Source organism: Ananas comosus, linkage group 11, assembly GCF_001540865.1.
Source record: "Ananas comosus cultivar F153 linkage group 11, ASM154086v1, whole genome shotgun sequence".
NCBI lineage: Eukaryota > Viridiplantae > Streptophyta > Magnoliopsida > Poales > Bromeliaceae > Ananas > Ananas comosus.
This window is the reverse complement of record NC_033631.1, coordinates 11,918,725-11,936,690: the sequence shown is the minus strand read 5'-3', so window position 1 is coordinate 11,936,690 and position 17,966 is coordinate 11,918,725. Positions and strand designations below refer to the sequence as shown.

Genomic DNA, 17,966 nt, shown 5'->3' with positions numbered 1-17,966 from the left:
CTTATAATATTTTTTTCACAGGCCCCACACATTTCCTTAAATTTGGGCCTCGTACTTCTACTTCTTGCATTGGTGAATCTATTGGTTCCTTCCAGTATGGGGCCTATGGCCAGGTTCACAAAATAATATAAAAAAAAATCCAATATTTTTACAGCAATATCTATAACAGATAACTACTGGAAACTAACAATGATGACCACAAAGATCAATCACAGTGCAACGCAAGTAACCGCAAAGGAGAAAGAGAAAGGGAAAGGGAAACACATGCATGAAGCAAAAACTGATGTAATGTGAAAGAACAGCAGGAGAAAATCCCTAAGAGAGCTAAGAAGCTTTGTCCATCAGCTGGATTGGTGCCAAAATACTTGATTTATTCGTTTCAACGATGCAGCCGTTCATGACCATCTCTTCCAAGATGAAGTGCGCCTTCTCAAGATGTAACATGATATCAAGTTCACACTAGCATGATTCGAGGATGAAGAAGTTAGAAGGGGCAGGAAAGAAAAAAAGAAGAAGAAGAAGAAGAAGAAGAAAGGATTAATCATCTCTACAACAAGGACAAAGAAAGGAAAACTTACCACATTTCCGAAATGGCGATCTAAAGTTTCTACCAAGAGATGTATGAATTCCAAGATTGCTAGCTCATTCTGTGGAGGAAATGATAACAGCGATTATGTGAGTTGAACTTCAAATTAGACTCTCACTACTTAATAATTACATAAATAATGCGGCAAAAGCAAACTTTCGAAACCTATCAGGATGTCTAATCATAAATGAGGCTCAGCCAACAAACGCTAATGATCTTACCACAAACATAACATAGTCAATAAGATTGATGTGCACAAACATAATTCACATGTAAAAATAATGGATTAGTAATAAAGCTCCAAAACTATCATTGAGGCTCGGATATAACTACATAGTATGAAATTGATAATCAAGGTCTGTCTCTTCCAGCTTATTCTGAAACCCGTTGATCTTTCAGAAGGTCATGCTACTGGTTTATTCTCAAATTGCACAAGGACGAGCCCCCAATATTCAATAGGGGGGGTTGCCAAAGGACATCAATGCCAGAAGATTTATGTGATCTGACCTAGAAAGGCCTCATTAGCTTCCTATCTGTGCCATTTAGATGATGTTGAAAACTAGAACACTTTAGCAGCTAAGAGCCAAGATCTTATCCTTCTTTCGACTGATGATCTTTAAAAGCATAATGTAGAGATTGCGGCCTTTTCTCTTTTTTTTTTTTGTTTAACAAAAGAGAATGAGAAGATTCCAACATGATATCCGCACAATCGTGACGCCGATAAATTCTGCGCATGATTTTCAGTTTATTCTCAGAATAGAGGATGGTCTTTAATCAAACAAGCAAACGCACCAAAACGAAAATCATTAATCAAACAGATCGCCTGCACACACCTACACGGCTCTATGCTTACCATCCAAGCAAATGTTTACCAGATCTGTACGCTAGCAAAATGAAAGATCATACAGGGCATAATCGACGAACGTGGCCAAAGAGTTCCATACCTCGTCGTTGTCAACTCCGACCAGGAAAAACAGCGACGCGTAGCGCCTGTACACTATCTTGTAGTTCCGATGCTCAACGAAGGAGCACTGCGCCGCATCAGAAACCATGATTTTGGTAAAGGAATGCTCCAAATGGAATAAAAATTGAGAAACAAGGAGATATATATATAGAGAGAGAGAGAGAGAGATTTTAAGCGGAGAAAGAGAGGGGGCGATAGATCTGAGGGAAGGGAATTGAATTGTTTGGGGGAATGGATCTAGAAATGAGGGGAAGAGGGAGATTAGGGTTTAGTTAGCGGACCTGGTGGTCGGTGCGGGCGAGGCACTTGCGGACGATCTCGGCCTCGAGGGCGCGGCGCTCGGAGACGGTCATGTGGTCGCAGTAGTACTGCGCCAGACGCGTCTGCCCCTGCTTGTTCACCAGCACGACGAACCGGATCCCCATCCTTTCTCCCCTGCTCCTCTTCGCCTCTCTTCGCTTTCCCCACTCCTTTTTATAGTGTCCCATTACAAAGACAACACCTCAACTATATAGGCAATTTTGAAATAGACCCCCCCCTCAATGGGTAACTTTGTGCAAATTGATTTTTTTTAGTTCAAATAATTGCAACTTTGCTGGAATTTTACTGGTGGTTTTATCAAATTTAATTATTTTAATTAATTTTTAGCGAATAAAGCTGGAGCACTTAATGATAGGTAACTAACAGAGCCAGCAAATTTAATAAAATCTTTATGTATTATAGGAACTAATGTAATTCTCGCACGTTCGTATCCGACGCGCATGTATCTGTATCGGACTCGTGTCCAACGCAACTACGCAAGCATACCACTCAGATTTATAGCGCANTATATATATATATATATATAGACAGAGAGAGAGAGAGAGAACTACTATATTATCAGTAGTACAAAGTCCTCCGTGCTACCAAATTATTTTCGACAGTGCGGCTTCCAAATCAACGATCGGCTCTGTTGAACTTGATCTACACTATTGAAAGTATTTAAAAACCAAATTTAGAATTTTTCAACATTATTTATCTATCAAACAAATAATCTAAAAATGAACAATTTAAAATAAAAATCTCATAAAAAACGATAATAAAAAAATTAAATTTAAGATCAGAGGTACTGATGTTACTCTAAATAGTGAAAAAAAATTTATAAAAATTTCAACGGATTTGAATTGTTTTATATCGTTAAATTTACAAACGCATCACATCGGCACATTAAAATTATCAATTTTAAGACTTTTTAATCATTAATCAAATAATGTTGAAAAATATAAAACTTGGTTTTCAATAACGTATATCGTGTCTAATGGAGCCGATCGTCTATTCGAAAACTGTGTTATCGAAAACAACTTGGTAGTAGCCTGTAGCTAAATATTATATATATATACATATTAGTTTTGTTTATCCATGTATGGTAAGATGATTAATATTTTTATTTGTAATGAATGCATATAAATTTATTTAAGTAATATAGATAAATTATGTACAGTAGAAAATATATTTTTGTAAAATATATAAACTATCAATAAATATTTAATCAATTTTTATTCGTATAAAAAATATAATAATATTTTAATAAAATTAATATTTTATATATAATAATATATTTATATTAATAATATTATGTTTTATTAGTGGTAGGGTGTCTATATCTGCCCATATCCTAATTTTTTGGAGCAGTCAAGCTACCGTGTCCTAAGCATTTCATGTTCCGTGTTCATCTCCGGAAAGCCTCATAAAATTTTTAGCGTAACAAAAAGTATAGAAACACAAAACAACAATAAAAGCTAATTTATAACACACAAGTTTTATGAAAAAGAAATCTCACTGCACGAAGATATTAAAATGTCTGATAAGAAAATGTATTCCGCTTTATCCTTTAGCATTATTCCTATCATTTAGGGCAAATCTTAACCACCACACTGAATGGACACAGATATTCTTTACACACAATACGTGCACAAGTTCATAACTTCTCAGCGAGATTAAAAAAAGAGAGAAGACAAAAAGAAGTTTACTTCCTACAAGATTGTATTGGTTCCACTCCCTTGTCCTGCTTATTGATTAAGAGACTACCTAGACCCAGGGCTCAATACGATGATCCAGGCCGTTGATAAGGTTGAAGCCCTGGTGATGAGGCGGCAGAAACGTCTGATTTCTCAATAGTAATTTCCAACCTAGGTTTCTCCTTCAGGCGTTCGCCGCCTTGGCTCGACGGATCTTAGTGTCGGGGTGCAGGAGATGATGGTGATAATAAAGGATCTGCATCTACATGTTCAGATACAGCAACAGGAATTTAAATACAAGAAATATAACATGTTGCAAACTTAGAAAGAAAATGAGTATGATTTAAAGTTGGCTGCCGAAAGATTACACTGCACCAGGGGTCCACAACCTTTCAGGTGTTATAATTGGTCCCTAACATTTGAAATTTGTTACACAAATTTCAGATGTTAGGTAACAAATTTCATTTGAAAAAATGCCAACTGAATTATTCATGCGTTATTAGACTTCTAGATTAATTTGGACGAAAATGCCAACTGAATTGGCATATAAGAAATTCAAAAAGTCACCTAGCATGACAGCTTGTGATAGGTAGGATTACGACGAAAAATCGACGGTTAAGAAAACAAAAATGTAACAATTGAAAAGTTGGGATTAAACTCAAATGGTATAATCATGGTGAGAATTCTGATGCTATCAAATTACCAGATATTATGGTCTCCTCGGGATCCTTTAACTCCTCTATGTCACTGGGGCTTAGAAAAATTGGTTGGTTAGTTGACATAAGTAACCTTCCCCACATCCGGTCAGTTATTGATACCTTGTTCCGTGATTGAGTCACTCTCTGAGGTCACAAGACAAATATAAGACAAAAGATCAAGCTAAATAATAGGAGTATGGGAAGAAATTTAGCGTTATTACTTAAGTGTTTTATCACTGTGACTAATTCATTGAAATCCTAAAATGTAAGAAACCATAGTCAATGGTTTCTGAGCTTGTTAATATGTTAGTGAAACAAGAATAGTGCCTTATGTCCCAACTACATAAGATAGGTTCATCAGTCCTTTTGCCATCATTATAGCCAAGCTTTCTGAAAGTCTAAGGAACTCTCTTATCTGAGAATTACTTAGTATTGTTACAAAAAAAAAATATGTTGTTTTGATGGTTCGTCGGATGTAAATGAGTCCATTTTTGTGTAATGTCAGAACTATGCTACTACATAGAATTAAAAATGGTTGAAAATGAAATAACAAGTCACAGTTGCTATAGGATATCTGTGAAATAATCTCCAAATTTATCACTAAAGACTGAAAAGTAGTTTATACTCACATGAAATGGTATAAAACTATTTCTGCCGTTAATTAGCCCAACAGTGAAACCAGTATATCCTGCCATCGTGCCATGAATGGCACAATGAGCCTGAAGCGTGCACAAGACATTGTCAGAAGCATTACTAGGAATCGCACGAATCATGTATGTCGGATCTGCCAACAAAAATTTAGAAATTGTGTTGATACAATTAGATGATCATAAATTTTAGTTGGTGATTTACAAAGAACTGGATGAAAAAAGAAGCCAAAACCAAGTAGCATACCTATGTATTTGAGATTTAGAAGCATCTTTCTGCTTTTGAAGTAATCCTGTACAAAGAAAATAAAAAAGAAAAGTATTATTTTTTGAATAAAAAAGAAAAATGTTATAAGAGAGTTTGTTGTTCTGCCTTTATCTTCTGAGATAGCCACATCCCAACATCAGGAAGCAACAAGTTTTCAGAAGCATCTTTGTTGTCCATGCATTTCATGGATGCTTCAATTAGTTTTTGTCCTGCACCTTCAGCAACCACAAGAACCATGTGTCCATTCTCTTTAAGCCGCTTTTCTATAAATTCAAGAAGCCCACCTTTCCCTTCCAGATAAAAAGGTGATTCTGGAATCAAGCAGCAGTCCTACAAGAAAGGGACAGAAACGGTTATTGTGACATCCCAATAGTCCTACATTGGATAATGTGGAAGAGTCAGATGGATTTATAAGTAACGGACACATTAGTAATAATAACTGGGCTTAAGTATTTTGGGCCGGTGATTTGAACCCAACGAGTTATTATTGCTAGCAGATCGAGTCGTTATAGTTATCACCTTGAAAATGAGCTTTTTGGCTAAACTTTCAAAAAAAAAAAAGAGAAAAGAAAAAAAAAACTCGGGAAAAACATAATTGCTAATATATAATCAACTTAGCCAACATTAGGATACTCGACACTCACCACATCTCGGCTAGCAAGAGTAGCATACATTGCTATGAAACCTGCATCAGTGTAGCTTGTTAAAAGTGAGGTAAGATGTCGCTAACAGCAGTTATTAGTTGAATTCAAGAACATGATAGAAAAATCAAAGGATGAATAAACTAACAATACTAGAACATTTATTTCTGTAAAGAAAAACTGCATGAAGGCTTAAACCGGGTTCAAATGTCAGAGACTAAAGTACAATTTGTTTCTCAACTTGAGGTATCTCAACCCAAAAAAATTTGGAAAACTAACCACTAAAGCGACCCATGAGCTTCACGACGCCTATGCCATTCTCGACACTCTCTGCTTCCACATGTGCTGCATTAATGGCGCGCTGGGCCTCCTCCACAGCAGTATCAAAACCAAAGGACTTGTCAATTACCTGAACCAATGACAAAAAAGAAGAAGAAAAAAAACCAGAAATTTGAACATAAGTTAAACTATTTCAGACACATGACTTATCGAAATAGGAATAGAAGAACTGAATAGGAGGAAGTACCGCAACATCATTATCTATCGACTTGGGAATTCCACAAACAGCAACTTTGAGACCACGTCTTCGAATTTCCTTCAGGTGCAAGTGCCCAAGTTAGTTACTTTATACAAAACTTGAGCAGATAACTTACTAGCTTTTCGAGAGATCAACAGAACTACAAAAGCAAGCAGAAGGAATCTATAGTTGAGAATCTCCTGGTTCAGTTTATGTATCAGCAGCTAGAAGCTAATCATATCATTTTGCGATCCTTCTAAAGAGAGGTTAAATTAATTGTTATCTATTAGGGATCACAATAGAAGCAGAAGGCCACATAGGACGAATCTCATGGTCCTTGAACTTTAATGAAATTCATTTAGACATATCTTGGGCTATGATTATGCATGTCAATCTGCGATCTTAGAGCATAGCACTTTTCATCTCCCAACTGTAATTACCTGAAAGATGACAGAGGCACCTTTTTGAGTTCCATTTCCTCCTATTATGTAGACCTGGAGTGAGAACACATACACACGCTCAGGTATTTTTTGAATGCTAGAGCCAGCCATGATATGCAAGTGACAAAATCAGATATTATGGTTTTTTTTTTTTTGGTTTTTGGTGCCTTCTTACCTGATTAATCCCACGATCCTGAATACTGTCTACTAATTTTATAGGGTCATGATCACCCCTCGATGTGCCAAGAATGGTGCCACCACGCTTGTGAATGTCATTTACACTCTTCGGTGTCAAGGTTATAGTATTTCGAGCATAGAATCCCCTGTATCCACCCTATATACACAACAGATCAGAAAAGTCAAAGCAATGACCAATATGAAATGTAAACACATGCAGCGAACTCCATAATCTGTCTGCCAGTTGAGTCATAAAATGTATTTTCTACGGAAACACCAAATGTTGTGATCTAATAATAAAAAAAAAAGAGAGCTGTTTTTCTTGTCTCGCTTCAAAATTTTGGTATGCTTTCTCCCGTGCCAGTTAATTTGTTGCCGGATTCAAAGGTACAAAACCAGATTGCAAACAAAATAAAAAAGGTAAAATCAGAGTATCTCAATTGAACTCTGTAAATCATAATGCAAAGACATTAAAGTCACATGGTCAAGACGACAAACAGCAGCATGCTTGTCCTTATGATCAAGTAAAGAGAGCACATACTTATACACTTGCAGTGAACCAATGCACAGAAAGTTAAATTTGAAACCCAGTAAATAAAAAGTTCGAAACCAAAAGTCATAGATCCCTCACCTCTATTCCAAGTACTTGATCAACACCGTACATGTGGGACAAACCACAAACTAATTCCCGAATTAGCGTGTTGAGCCCTGGGCAAAGCCCTCCACAAGTTACGATGCAAGCACGCACCTCATCTGATTGAAAATACACCTGAATAATATGCAACGCTTTGCATTAGTCTAGGTTAGGCACGGAGATACAGCAGTTGCGGGAACATGTTTCAAAGCAACTTACCCTCTTTCCGGGGCCAGCACGCCTGAAGTGCGGCCCCCGTGGGCTGTTCTTCTGAACAACAATCTGTCCAGAAAAACAGTTGTGAAATAAAGATACAGCAATAAGGACACTTGTAAAATAAAAGGTATCGCTAGTTGGAGAAACGCCATAATAAAGAGAAAAGTAACCTTCTTGGTGATTGTGTCGTCTTCGTTAATATGGTATTGCCTGGTCAGAAGAAAATTATTAGTCATTCAGCATTTAACACTTAAATCATGCTGCAAAACAAACATCATTACGTGCTGACTTAACATAGATAAACAAAATTTGAGATCACAGATAGAAGCAGCAAGCGCACCTGACCGCTGCATAAGATGCATTATCTTCGAGCGGATTCCGATAAGTCTGCAAAGAAAGATCACCAAACCATTTCAAGTACAACTATGAAGAAATGAACTTAAATAGTTACTAAACAAACATTTATGTTGCTAAGCGAAACTGCGACAATTGACTTCACAAATGGTGACAGAAAATAAAGAAGAGCTTTCCTCATGTTGATTATTCAAGTAGCAATACTTGAGATCAGCTATAAAATTAGAATTGCTTTGAGAAGAATGGTTCACTATATAGAAAAAGTACAAAGAATTATCCGAAGCAATTGATCTCCAAAAGATACATATTTAATCACGACAACACAGCATTATAGCATATTCATGCACAGATCAATATCATCAATTTGATGTTACGCCCCAGCGATTTCTCCTCTCTTCGCTCCTCATTTTTTTTCTATTTTGTGCATCATCTTAACTTAGCATTCCAGTTCCCCCCCCCCTTCCCAATTACCAACTCTATACCACATAACTTACAAAAAATATCCGGTGTTGCACAGCAATTAAACTATCAACTGAGAGCAAAAAAAAAAAAAAAAAAAAAAAAAAAAAAGACAAAAAAAATCACAAAAATCACCAGCAAAGAGAAGAAACAAATCCAAAATCGAACAAACACAGCATCAAACTCACAGGGAGATCGGAGAGGTAATCGGCGAGGTGGGGAACGTCTTCCAGGACGTACCCAAAGTCTCCTCTAACGATCTTATAAAGCGATTCGTCCTCAATCCCCATCTTGATCTAAGTTCCCGAGGAATCCAACGACGAACGAGGAGAGAGGAAGGAGAGGAACCCTTCTAGGGTTTTAGTATGCGGAGGAGGAGGAGGAGGAGGAGGGGGCGAAAGACGAGGTAATATTTAATAGAAATTGAGGTAATAATGGGCACGAGAGGAAAAACGGGTGGCGAATTTTCGGAGACTTTTTTGTGATTAGTGTAGAGTGGTTTTTTTGTTAATTTTATGACGTACGAGCGAAGGTGTTTGAACGCGGGGGAAGTGGGACGAAGAAAAACTTTATATATAGAAATTAAATTAAAAGCAGGGGTCGGCGATCCCGCGGTTTTTGAATGAGCGGTATCTAAAAAAAGTTTACGATAATTGATCCTCCCAAACTTTAACATTTTCAAAAGGTCCTTAGAGGTAGGTTTTATAGCCTACCGGTAAAAGGCCAATTTGCATACAAAATCCACAAGTTTTGAGCGTTTGTAAAGCTGAGCAGTCTTTTTTGCAAATTCAATCTAAATTTTTAATAAACTAATTTTTCTCTCTCCCTTTTTTTTCTAGTGTTTTTTTTTTCCTCGCCGAAGAAAGTGATGGAGACAAAGGTTGAAACGGCCCCCTCACGTGTCTTTTTTTTAGTGAATTAAAAAGAATTGCATATGTTGTAATTTTTTTATTTTTGCTTTGCGCACCAATAAAAGAAAAGAAAAAAAAAAGGGTCCACTCACGAACGAAGCTAGCACTCGATTATGAGAGGGGTCAAAATATATGCAAATCAAATAAATAGACAAAATTTACCTAGTCAAATTTTTGAGAGAAAAATATATTAACTAGATGATTAGTGTAAAAAAGTATTACCCTTTTTTATTTATACTTACTTAAATTTTAATTATTTTATTTATATTATTTCACTCAAATAATTTTGAAATTTACTAAATCAAATAGTAATTCAGTGAATAATTTAATTTCTTAATTTTTACTAAATATAATTATGACAATTGATGACTATTAGTTGACAGAGCTATTAACTTTAATATAATCTTTAATTTAATTAAATAAAAAAATTATTTAAAATAATTAGAAGTTATGAAAATACTAAATAAAAAAATAAAAATAAACTCAGAATTAAAAGAGCACCATATTAGCGCCAAGAACTTTTTTAAAATAAACTCAACAAACTTTTAAAATTAAATAAAAATATATTATATAAATTTTTTATATGTAAAGGACTTATGTAAATTATGAAAAGTTGGGGTGGGCGGCGGGGCATGGCCCCCCTCAGCCACCACATAGCTCCGCTCTGTACGCCGCTGGTCGGACCTGCGCGCAGCGGGCGTCCACTGTGCCCGGCCCGCGCTGAAATTTTTATTTTTTATTAGGGTTAATTTTTTTATTAAGATTAATTGCAATATTGATCTCCAATTTTTACCTTTAATTAAAATTCCATTATTACAAATGTTACACACGTTAGAAACTACCATGCCGCAAAAGTTTTGGTACTGGCATGGTGGCTCGTTTTAGAGTTAACAGCGATGATAGAAACTTAATTAAAATACATAAATAATAAAGATTTGAAATCTGACTAAACCAAATAAATGATTGAGACCAAATTAAAAGCCGAATAAAGTAAAGTAGGAATCCCGTGATGCAATTAACCCTCTTTTTTTTTTTTTTATTCGTGATTACGCAGGCCAAAATCTTCTAGAATATGTAGAAGAGAGATTTTTTTTAAAAAATAAAAAATAAAAAATTTCCAAACCACACCGCCCAATCATCCTCTTAATTGGCTTTGCTTACGTTGCAAGTAGAATATATTTCAGGCATATTCTCTTGAAATTCTAATTACAGGAAGTGAGAGTCCCTACATCAACCGACAGTCTCTAAAGCAAGTGGCAAAAGGCTTGATGGTTGGTACCTGAGATCCAAGTTCGAATCCTAGTTGATTCACATTTCTTGCTAAGTTTATTTCTAAATAAAATAAACGAAACGGGTAGCGTGCTACCTATCACTCTAAAAAAAAAAAGAAAAACTTCAAAAAACCCCATTGTGGTTTCGCACTTTTTTATTTTAGTACCATGTGGTTTAAAGTGTATCAAATTAGTACCTTGTGGTTTCGCACTTTCTTACTTTAGTACCATGTGATTTCAAGTGTATCAAGTTAGTACTCTGTGGTTTTATTTTTATATCAAATTAGTACTATGTTGTTTTATTTTTGTATCAAGTTAGTACCATATGATTTTTTTTTTCCGAATAAAATATTAAACCACAGAGTACTAAAGTGAGAAAGTGCGACCACAGAAAACTAACTTGGTACACTTTAAACCACAGGGTATTAAAGTGAGAAAAAGTGAAACCACAATAGAGTTTTTTTGAAGTTTTCCCAAAAAAAAAAAAAAAAATCCCTGCATCACAGTCACATGCAGGAGGATTGACAAGGCACTGTATTCATCTAGAAGTTAAAAAAGATGAAAGATAATAAATTGTTTCTAAGTTGGTTGGCTGAATAATTTGAATTGCCGCGTACGTCCGGATTTATTGACTAAACTGCTCTTCGAACCCTCCCTTTGAATTCACGGAATTTCTCTAGAATTTTGATATTTCAACCTTTGGGTCTTACCGATCGTCCCTAGAGCAAGTGACAAAGAACTTGATGGTTGGTATCCGAGATCCAAGTTCGAATCCTAGTTGATTCACATATTCAGCTAAATTTATTTCTAAATAAAATAAACGGGGTAGCGTGCTATCTATCTCTCAAAAAAAAAAAAAAAAAAAAAAAAAAAAAAAAAAACCTTTCGGTCTTTAGAAGAGTGTCCGCGGATTCTTAAAATGTATATGCGAATTAGTTAAAATTGTTTATATTACATATGCCAACGAACCAACAAATTGTATAATAGAACTAAATAGCAAGAGTTTCTATATTTACACCAATCTACGCATCAGTGCGTAAAGGTTCTACCAATTGTTTTTATTTTTGTTAAGAATTTTTTAAAAAATCCAATTGGCTCCATATTTGCTCTGGAAATATTGAAATAATTAGAAAGGTTTATATTATTCTGATGTGAATATGTTTTCGTGTATACGTCAATTCAGCGGAAACTTTATACTAGGTTCAAATATTTAATTTAAGATTAAGATGATCTTTTTTTATTTTTTTGGTGTGTGTTTGCTTAAGCATTTAGGGGTAATGGAATGAATAGGCATCTATAGTCCGAGGTATATCAGCTAATGCTATCACGTTTTGAACCATTTGGTCATATTTTATTCTCGTAAAGAGGTCAAAGTTCAAACTGCGGTATTTCTAATCCAGCAGAATTGCACATTTGATTCAGGAACATGGTTAAGGCCTAAACTAGAAGAAAATAGAGATAAGCTTCTAATCAACAAAAATGAAAGTTCAAATTTGATACTCATCTTAACCCAAAAAAAACTTATTATTACTTGAAAAAAAAAACAAACTTAATCTATGGAAAATACACTTCCAAACAGGAATCATCGCTGCATCAAGCTAACCGCCAGAAAAATGAAAGGGTCGAATGAACCAGAAACACACGATAGCGCCAAAAAAAGAAAAGAAAAAAAGAAAAAAATTCTGAAGTTGGCATAGCAATTCAAGACCATGTAGCTAACTAACTTCATAAAAAGAGAGTATCCAAAACGTTTTTCCTAATATTGTAAGAGCCTCTTAGCATCACCAAGATGACAAGGTTACTCTCCAACTCTCAACGACAAATATATTTTCTTTCAAAACCTGAAACTCTCCACTGCCCTCTCATGATGTCTTCGCCGCATATTCTCTCATCCTCCAGTTTTTACTCATACGGTTACAATTTACAATCCAAGAATCAACCATTAGGATGCAGGAAAGTTTTTTTAAAAAAAGCAACCCACTTTTCTTGTTTAGCAAATCTTCGGATTCTAGCATTGTCCCATCTGTTTCTCATCACTCTTGCAAAATGAAGAAACCTTTTTAGCAATCTCAGCAATATCCTCCATTTCCTTTTCAACCAACTCGTTCAGCTGCTGCTCCTGCGCCTTCCGGTCGCCCCCCACCTCACCCTCCAAGCTGTCCCCTTCTACCCCATCCTGTGACCACACCATGACAAAACTAATGTCATTGTCATACTCAGTAGGCACTTCAATAAGCCGTTTCCCGTTACTCTCAGCACCCTTATCGAGTATCTCCCCTTTAATGCGGTCCTCAATGCATGTCCTAAAATTCTGCATGCACCTTGGATTCTGAGGGTCGAGGTTTAGATAAACAAGGACCTCCCAGCTTCTAAGGAACTGCTTCTTGTTGATCTTCAGCTTTTGGCGGGCAATCTCAATAAGGCCTGATGGTGGGCCCATCTTTGATTTTTGAGCTCTTTTCGACAAATTTACTTCTTTCAGAAAGGAGATGACAGTATTTACGGCCAGTTTGGTCGGTTCAAAACTCTGAAGGCGGAGAGTGTCGATGAATATACGGAGATATTGAAGATATTCAGATGGCTCTTCGACTGTAATGTCGTACACATTCTCGGATGACGCAACAGAATTCACGGCCTCAAGAAGATGCCGACCATGGCCCTGATTCTGATAAGGCGGTAACACCAATATCTAAGAAAAGAATAAGAAACATGAGCAAAATATTCGAGCAGAATCAATTCATGTGTTCATTGGGTTTTTTTGCATATATACCAGCCTGTAAATATGTGAAAATGCATTTATAGTCTTTCGAACGTTGGCTTTTCATGCATTACCCTAAAAACAGTAATTTTTGCATTCATCCACCTGCCAGGGGCATATTATATAAAGTGAAAACAGTTTTGCATAGGAATCTCTGGTGGGGGTGTCATATTTGCAGAGGTATATATGCAAAAATTCCTATTTTAATTATGAGTCAGGAAAAGGTACTAAGAAAAGTTTATTAGATTTGTTTCAGTAATAACCACAAAGCAAAAGTTTGTTACAGTCCATTTATCAATGGACCTCATGATCACGAAGATAAATTCAAAAGTTCGTCTCAAGTCAACGCAAAATAATGCTACTATAATAAACAAAATATCAGTTGTGTCATAAGCGTAACATATTGGAGAGCTAACCTGGCTGATTCGCAATCGGGAACTATCAGGGTAATGATAGAAGCGATAAACAGTTGCAAACCCTAGCAATTGGTAAATGCAGTTGGTTGATGAAGCTGGTATCTTCTTCACTACCAAAAATATTTCCCACTTTGGATCAGTGACATCAACAGGGCTTCCACCTAATCATACAAACTACCGTGTTATTTTGTTCTTCAAATGACATAATTGTGGATAGAGTACAGAAATGAAAATTTTAATGCATAAGAGGCAGTAGAATATTTGTAAAAACCATCAACGAGCAGGAGTACAAGGGGCACCAGACGACTGTAAAGCAAACCGGCAGGCTCATTGTGCAGTTTCATGCGAACAATCTGGAATGATGAGACATGAGACAAAAAGTGTCATTTAACACTTATGTATCACAATGCAAGGAAAGATACTACTAAAAAGAACTCAGATAGAAGAAAATATTATGGCTTGTCCAATAACTTGATCAAATAAGAATTTGATGGAATAATCTATAAAAGAAAAGGGAAAAGTTACGAGAGCAATTAAATTCTATACAAGGAGGTTAAAAAGAGCACATGGTGAAAGATAAACCATAATGCATTATTTAATACATTGAGAGTGAGGAAAAGATACTCATATATAAAACAGAGATAGCTAAATTCAGATTCCAGGGCTTGTGAATAATTAACACCTCAACTGTAGGACTTTCGGCATCCAAGTGTGTGTCAGAAGCATGACCTTCCTCCTTGAAGGTATCGGTGCAAATGACTGTTCCGTTTGATGTGATATTTCTGAGACCAGTAAAATCAGATATAAAGAAGAAGGAAAAAAAAGTAAGATTCTGATGAGACAAGGAAAAACAACAATATAATCCATGCAGTTCAACAAATCACTACCTGAGATAATAGCATTCCCTTGAGAAGGTTTGAAGAAATTCTTCTTTCTCTAATAGAGATTCCCCAAAAATGTTCTGTTCAGACAAGAATTTACTTAGGAGAAGAGAGTATTATAACTGAAATAACCAACTTCAAAGATAAACATAGATTACCTGAAGGGCAGGTTTCAAATCAGTGATACCTTTTCCACCCTATAAGAACTCATAGCAGTTAAAGTGTTCAATAAAAGAAAATAAACAAAGCATACGGTAGTAGCAGTTTCTACAGGATACACATTATTATTAGCATGCATCAGCATCTAAAATGCTAAAAGCAGCTTTCCATGCTCATTTAGGTAGATTTGGATACTTGAACTTGAAGAAAAACAAACTTAACATATAAGATCAATGGATTCTATGAATGGTACTGCAAACACTTGCAATATGGTCAACAATACTTACATCACCTGTGCTCTCAAACGAAATCTCAGCATAAGCATGAAATGATATGATACTCAACCACACATTGATCTACACAAAAAGGCAGCAATATAAATGATCAATGTACGAGAACACATTGAAGAGAGAGAGAGAGAGAGAGAGAGAGAGAGAGAGAGAGAGAAACAGCTGAATAGAGAAAGGCTTTTGTTTTGTTTTACACATTTGCGACAATAGACAGTATTTGATACATCTTGCTATATTTCTTGCAATAATCTACAAACACGAAATGATGTTCAGAGGGTTTCATATTATTATAGGAAAACAACACAAAAGCATACTTTTATGTCCACATCCATCTCCAGTCTTCACACATAAAAATGTTAAAAGTAAAAAAGCACAATAAGCAAACACAGAAAGACAAAGGAGATTTTAAGAAGTTATTAGGACATAAATTCTAAGGTCAATCAATTAGGTAAAGTGGCATAGAGATCATATTAGTCATGAAAATAAAATAAAATAAAATAAAATAAACCAGTTACACTTGAATCGCAGCAAAGCGTAGTACTCACATCAGCCAAACAAACAAACTTATGCGGTCATGCTCAAATCATCCATGGCAAAATAGATAAAAGGCTAATGAGTCCCAAGTTTGCAACTAAAAATAAGAAGAAAAAACTAGATGCCAAAATGTAACAACCAAAAGGAGAATAAGATCTCTTACACCAATTTTCTCAATTTCCAACAAATAATGGATTAATGCTTTCAACTGGGCGAAGTGGGACACTATCCCAGGACAAGACAAGAACAAGAACTACCAAATTTATCCAGTAAATTTAGGAGAATATTGCTCAATTACTGTTATTACACACTACATCTTCTGGCATAACAAGCTATTCAATACTATTTCAACAACCTTCAACCATGTTATGACCAAAAACCTTTTACTATATTATACTCATAAATCTTCTTAGGAGGTGTGATGAGAAATCCAGAAGGTTGATCAGGTACTCACATTTCTGTAAACTAGTCTTGGTACTTAGCTCACTTAGAACAGGATTGCATAGAGCAAGGTTTGGTTGGGTCAAATCATGATGTTGGAAAGCCATAATATAAACAGGGACAAATATATAAGCAACACGAGTCAGGTAAAGCTAACTACAGCTGCACCCACGTGTGTTTCAATTTTCAAAGGCTAAGTTCATCATCCGTGATCTCATTGCAACAGAAGAACTACCCACAAGAATCCACTTCCTGAGTACCCAGTTGTTCAGACATTCAATCTATAGATAGAATAGAACAGTCAGACATTCAATCTATAGATAGAATAGAACAGCTCAGCTGGTATAACAAGGGATTAAGTAAGAAAAGGAGGCACCAGCTACAGATGTAATAAGCTACACGAGCAATTCCAATAGTAAAATATCAAAACTGTGCTCACCTTTAGGTTCTTATAACCATATATCTTGCCATCTTCACCAAAGAACTGATTAAGGTCAACAGGATCAATACAAGTGCTGCTTGGTGCACCCACTTCATCTTGATTCTTTACTGAAGTGGAGCCAAATACAAAATGCAAATTAGTTGAACAATCTTAGCTAGCTATAAGGTGAAAAATGATAGAGATTAAATACAATGCTGGGTCTCAGCACTTAGACAATGCAAAAAGATTTGCAAAAAATGAGCTAAGAGAACTGATTTTCTCACTAGCCGCCTCTCTACTCTTTCTAAAATATCAATTAGAATAACCATGAGCAAGATAATATTAGCATAGTAAATAGAAAGTGACTGCATTTAATCATGCCACTATTTCAAAATTTCACATCTTCACAATCCTAAGAGTTAGAAAAACTGTTGCAGAATAAGTAACAACAAGGAGAGAACCTCATACCAAGGAAAACTTTGATGCACTCGCTCGCCTCGACTCCACTATCTACAAATCAAAGGAAAATAAAGAAGTTGAAGTAAAAATCATTTGATTAAACTATAAGAAAGCACATAACAACGAGGAAGCGAGAGAAAAGCAAATCCGTAGCGAAATAACTTTGCAAGGCAAAAGTCAAGGGGTAAATAAAATAACAATCAGGCGAACTACATCACTTAAAGGCAACTACTTTTCCTTATAGAACGAAAAAAAGCCATCCAAATGCAACAATAAAACTCCAAATTTCGCAATTTGTGGCTTAAAAGGAAAAATCATGAACTAGCATGAAAAAAAATACAGATAATTACAAAACAACACACTAGAAAACGATCGGAGGAAGGAGAACGAGGGATTAGAGGGATCAAAAAGGATTAATGTCCTCTAAACTGGTTTTTACCAATACTGGCGAATCCAACGCGCCTCCGCTTCTTCGGATCCGCCGAGCCCTCGTCGCCCTTCTTCTTTAGCGCCATTTTCTCCTCGGGGGTTCCCTACGAATTTTGGGGGGAGGATTTAGGGTTTTGAGTGAGAGAGCGGAAAAGGGGATCGAGCGGGAAATGGGAGCGCGCAATGGACAAAAAAAAAAAGGTCGGAGAGGTTTTTTCTTTCTTTCTTTTTTTCTCTTTTTTTTTTTGTCGTCCAGAGTCTAAGGGCATGTGCTTCGCACGTTCCTGTACAGGGTAGAGAATTGTTCTCAAATTTGGCCCAAATTAAACTGTGCCCTGTGCCTTATCAACACCGAACATTCAACGGCCCAGTACACCAAATAGGGCCGAAACGGCCTA

General features: G+C 35.9%; 3 protein-coding genes across 4 annotated transcripts; all 3 read right to left on the bottom strand.

Moving 5' to 3' along the window:
* Positions 86 to 2,036, bottom strand: LOC109717308 (AP-4 complex subunit sigma). Its single transcript, XM_020243032.1, has 4 exons — positions 1,832 to 2,036; positions 1,531 to 1,617; positions 579 to 647; positions 86 to 459 (listed from the first exon to the last, which is right to left on the bottom strand). The coding sequence occupies exons 1-4, from the start codon at positions 1,973 to 1,975 to the stop codon at positions 325 to 327; spliced, it is 435 nt and encodes a 144-aa protein (XP_020098621.1). The 5' UTR covers positions 1,976 to 2,036; the 3' UTR covers positions 86 to 324.
* LOC109717512 (ATP-dependent 6-phosphofructokinase 3-like) lies at positions 3,392 to 9,137 on the bottom strand. Its single transcript, XM_020243350.1, has 15 exons — positions 8,787 to 9,137; positions 8,126 to 8,172; positions 7,956 to 7,995; positions 7,789 to 7,851; positions 7,567 to 7,704; positions 6,934 to 7,092; positions 6,759 to 6,812; positions 6,328 to 6,396; positions 6,081 to 6,210; positions 5,805 to 5,845; positions 5,266 to 5,490; positions 5,140 to 5,185; positions 4,875 to 5,029; positions 4,251 to 4,389; positions 3,392 to 3,809 (listed from the first exon to the last, which is right to left on the bottom strand). The coding sequence occupies exons 1-15, from the start codon at positions 8,886 to 8,888 to the stop codon at positions 3,763 to 3,765; spliced, it is 1,455 nt and encodes a 484-aa protein (XP_020098939.1). The 5' UTR covers positions 8,889 to 9,137; the 3' UTR covers positions 3,392 to 3,762.
* Positions 12,286 to 17,779, bottom strand: LOC109717634 (probable histone acetyltransferase type B catalytic subunit). Of its 2 annotated transcripts, XM_020243497.1 has the most exons (10): positions 17,579 to 17,779; positions 17,149 to 17,190; positions 16,699 to 16,808; positions 15,282 to 15,350; positions 14,994 to 15,032; positions 14,842 to 14,915; positions 14,637 to 14,736; positions 14,226 to 14,307; positions 13,955 to 14,115; positions 12,286 to 13,469 (listed from the first exon to the last, which is right to left on the bottom strand). In XM_020243497.1, exons 1-10 carry the CDS (start codon positions 17,652 to 17,654, stop codon positions 12,789 to 12,791), a joined length of 1,434 nt encoding a protein of 477 aa, XP_020099086.1. In that variant the 5' UTR covers positions 17,655 to 17,779; the 3' UTR covers positions 12,286 to 12,788. The 2 variants fall into 2 exon arrangements, with proteins under 2 accessions (XP_020099086.1, XP_020099087.1); XM_020243498.1 differs by lacking the exon at positions 15,282 to 15,350.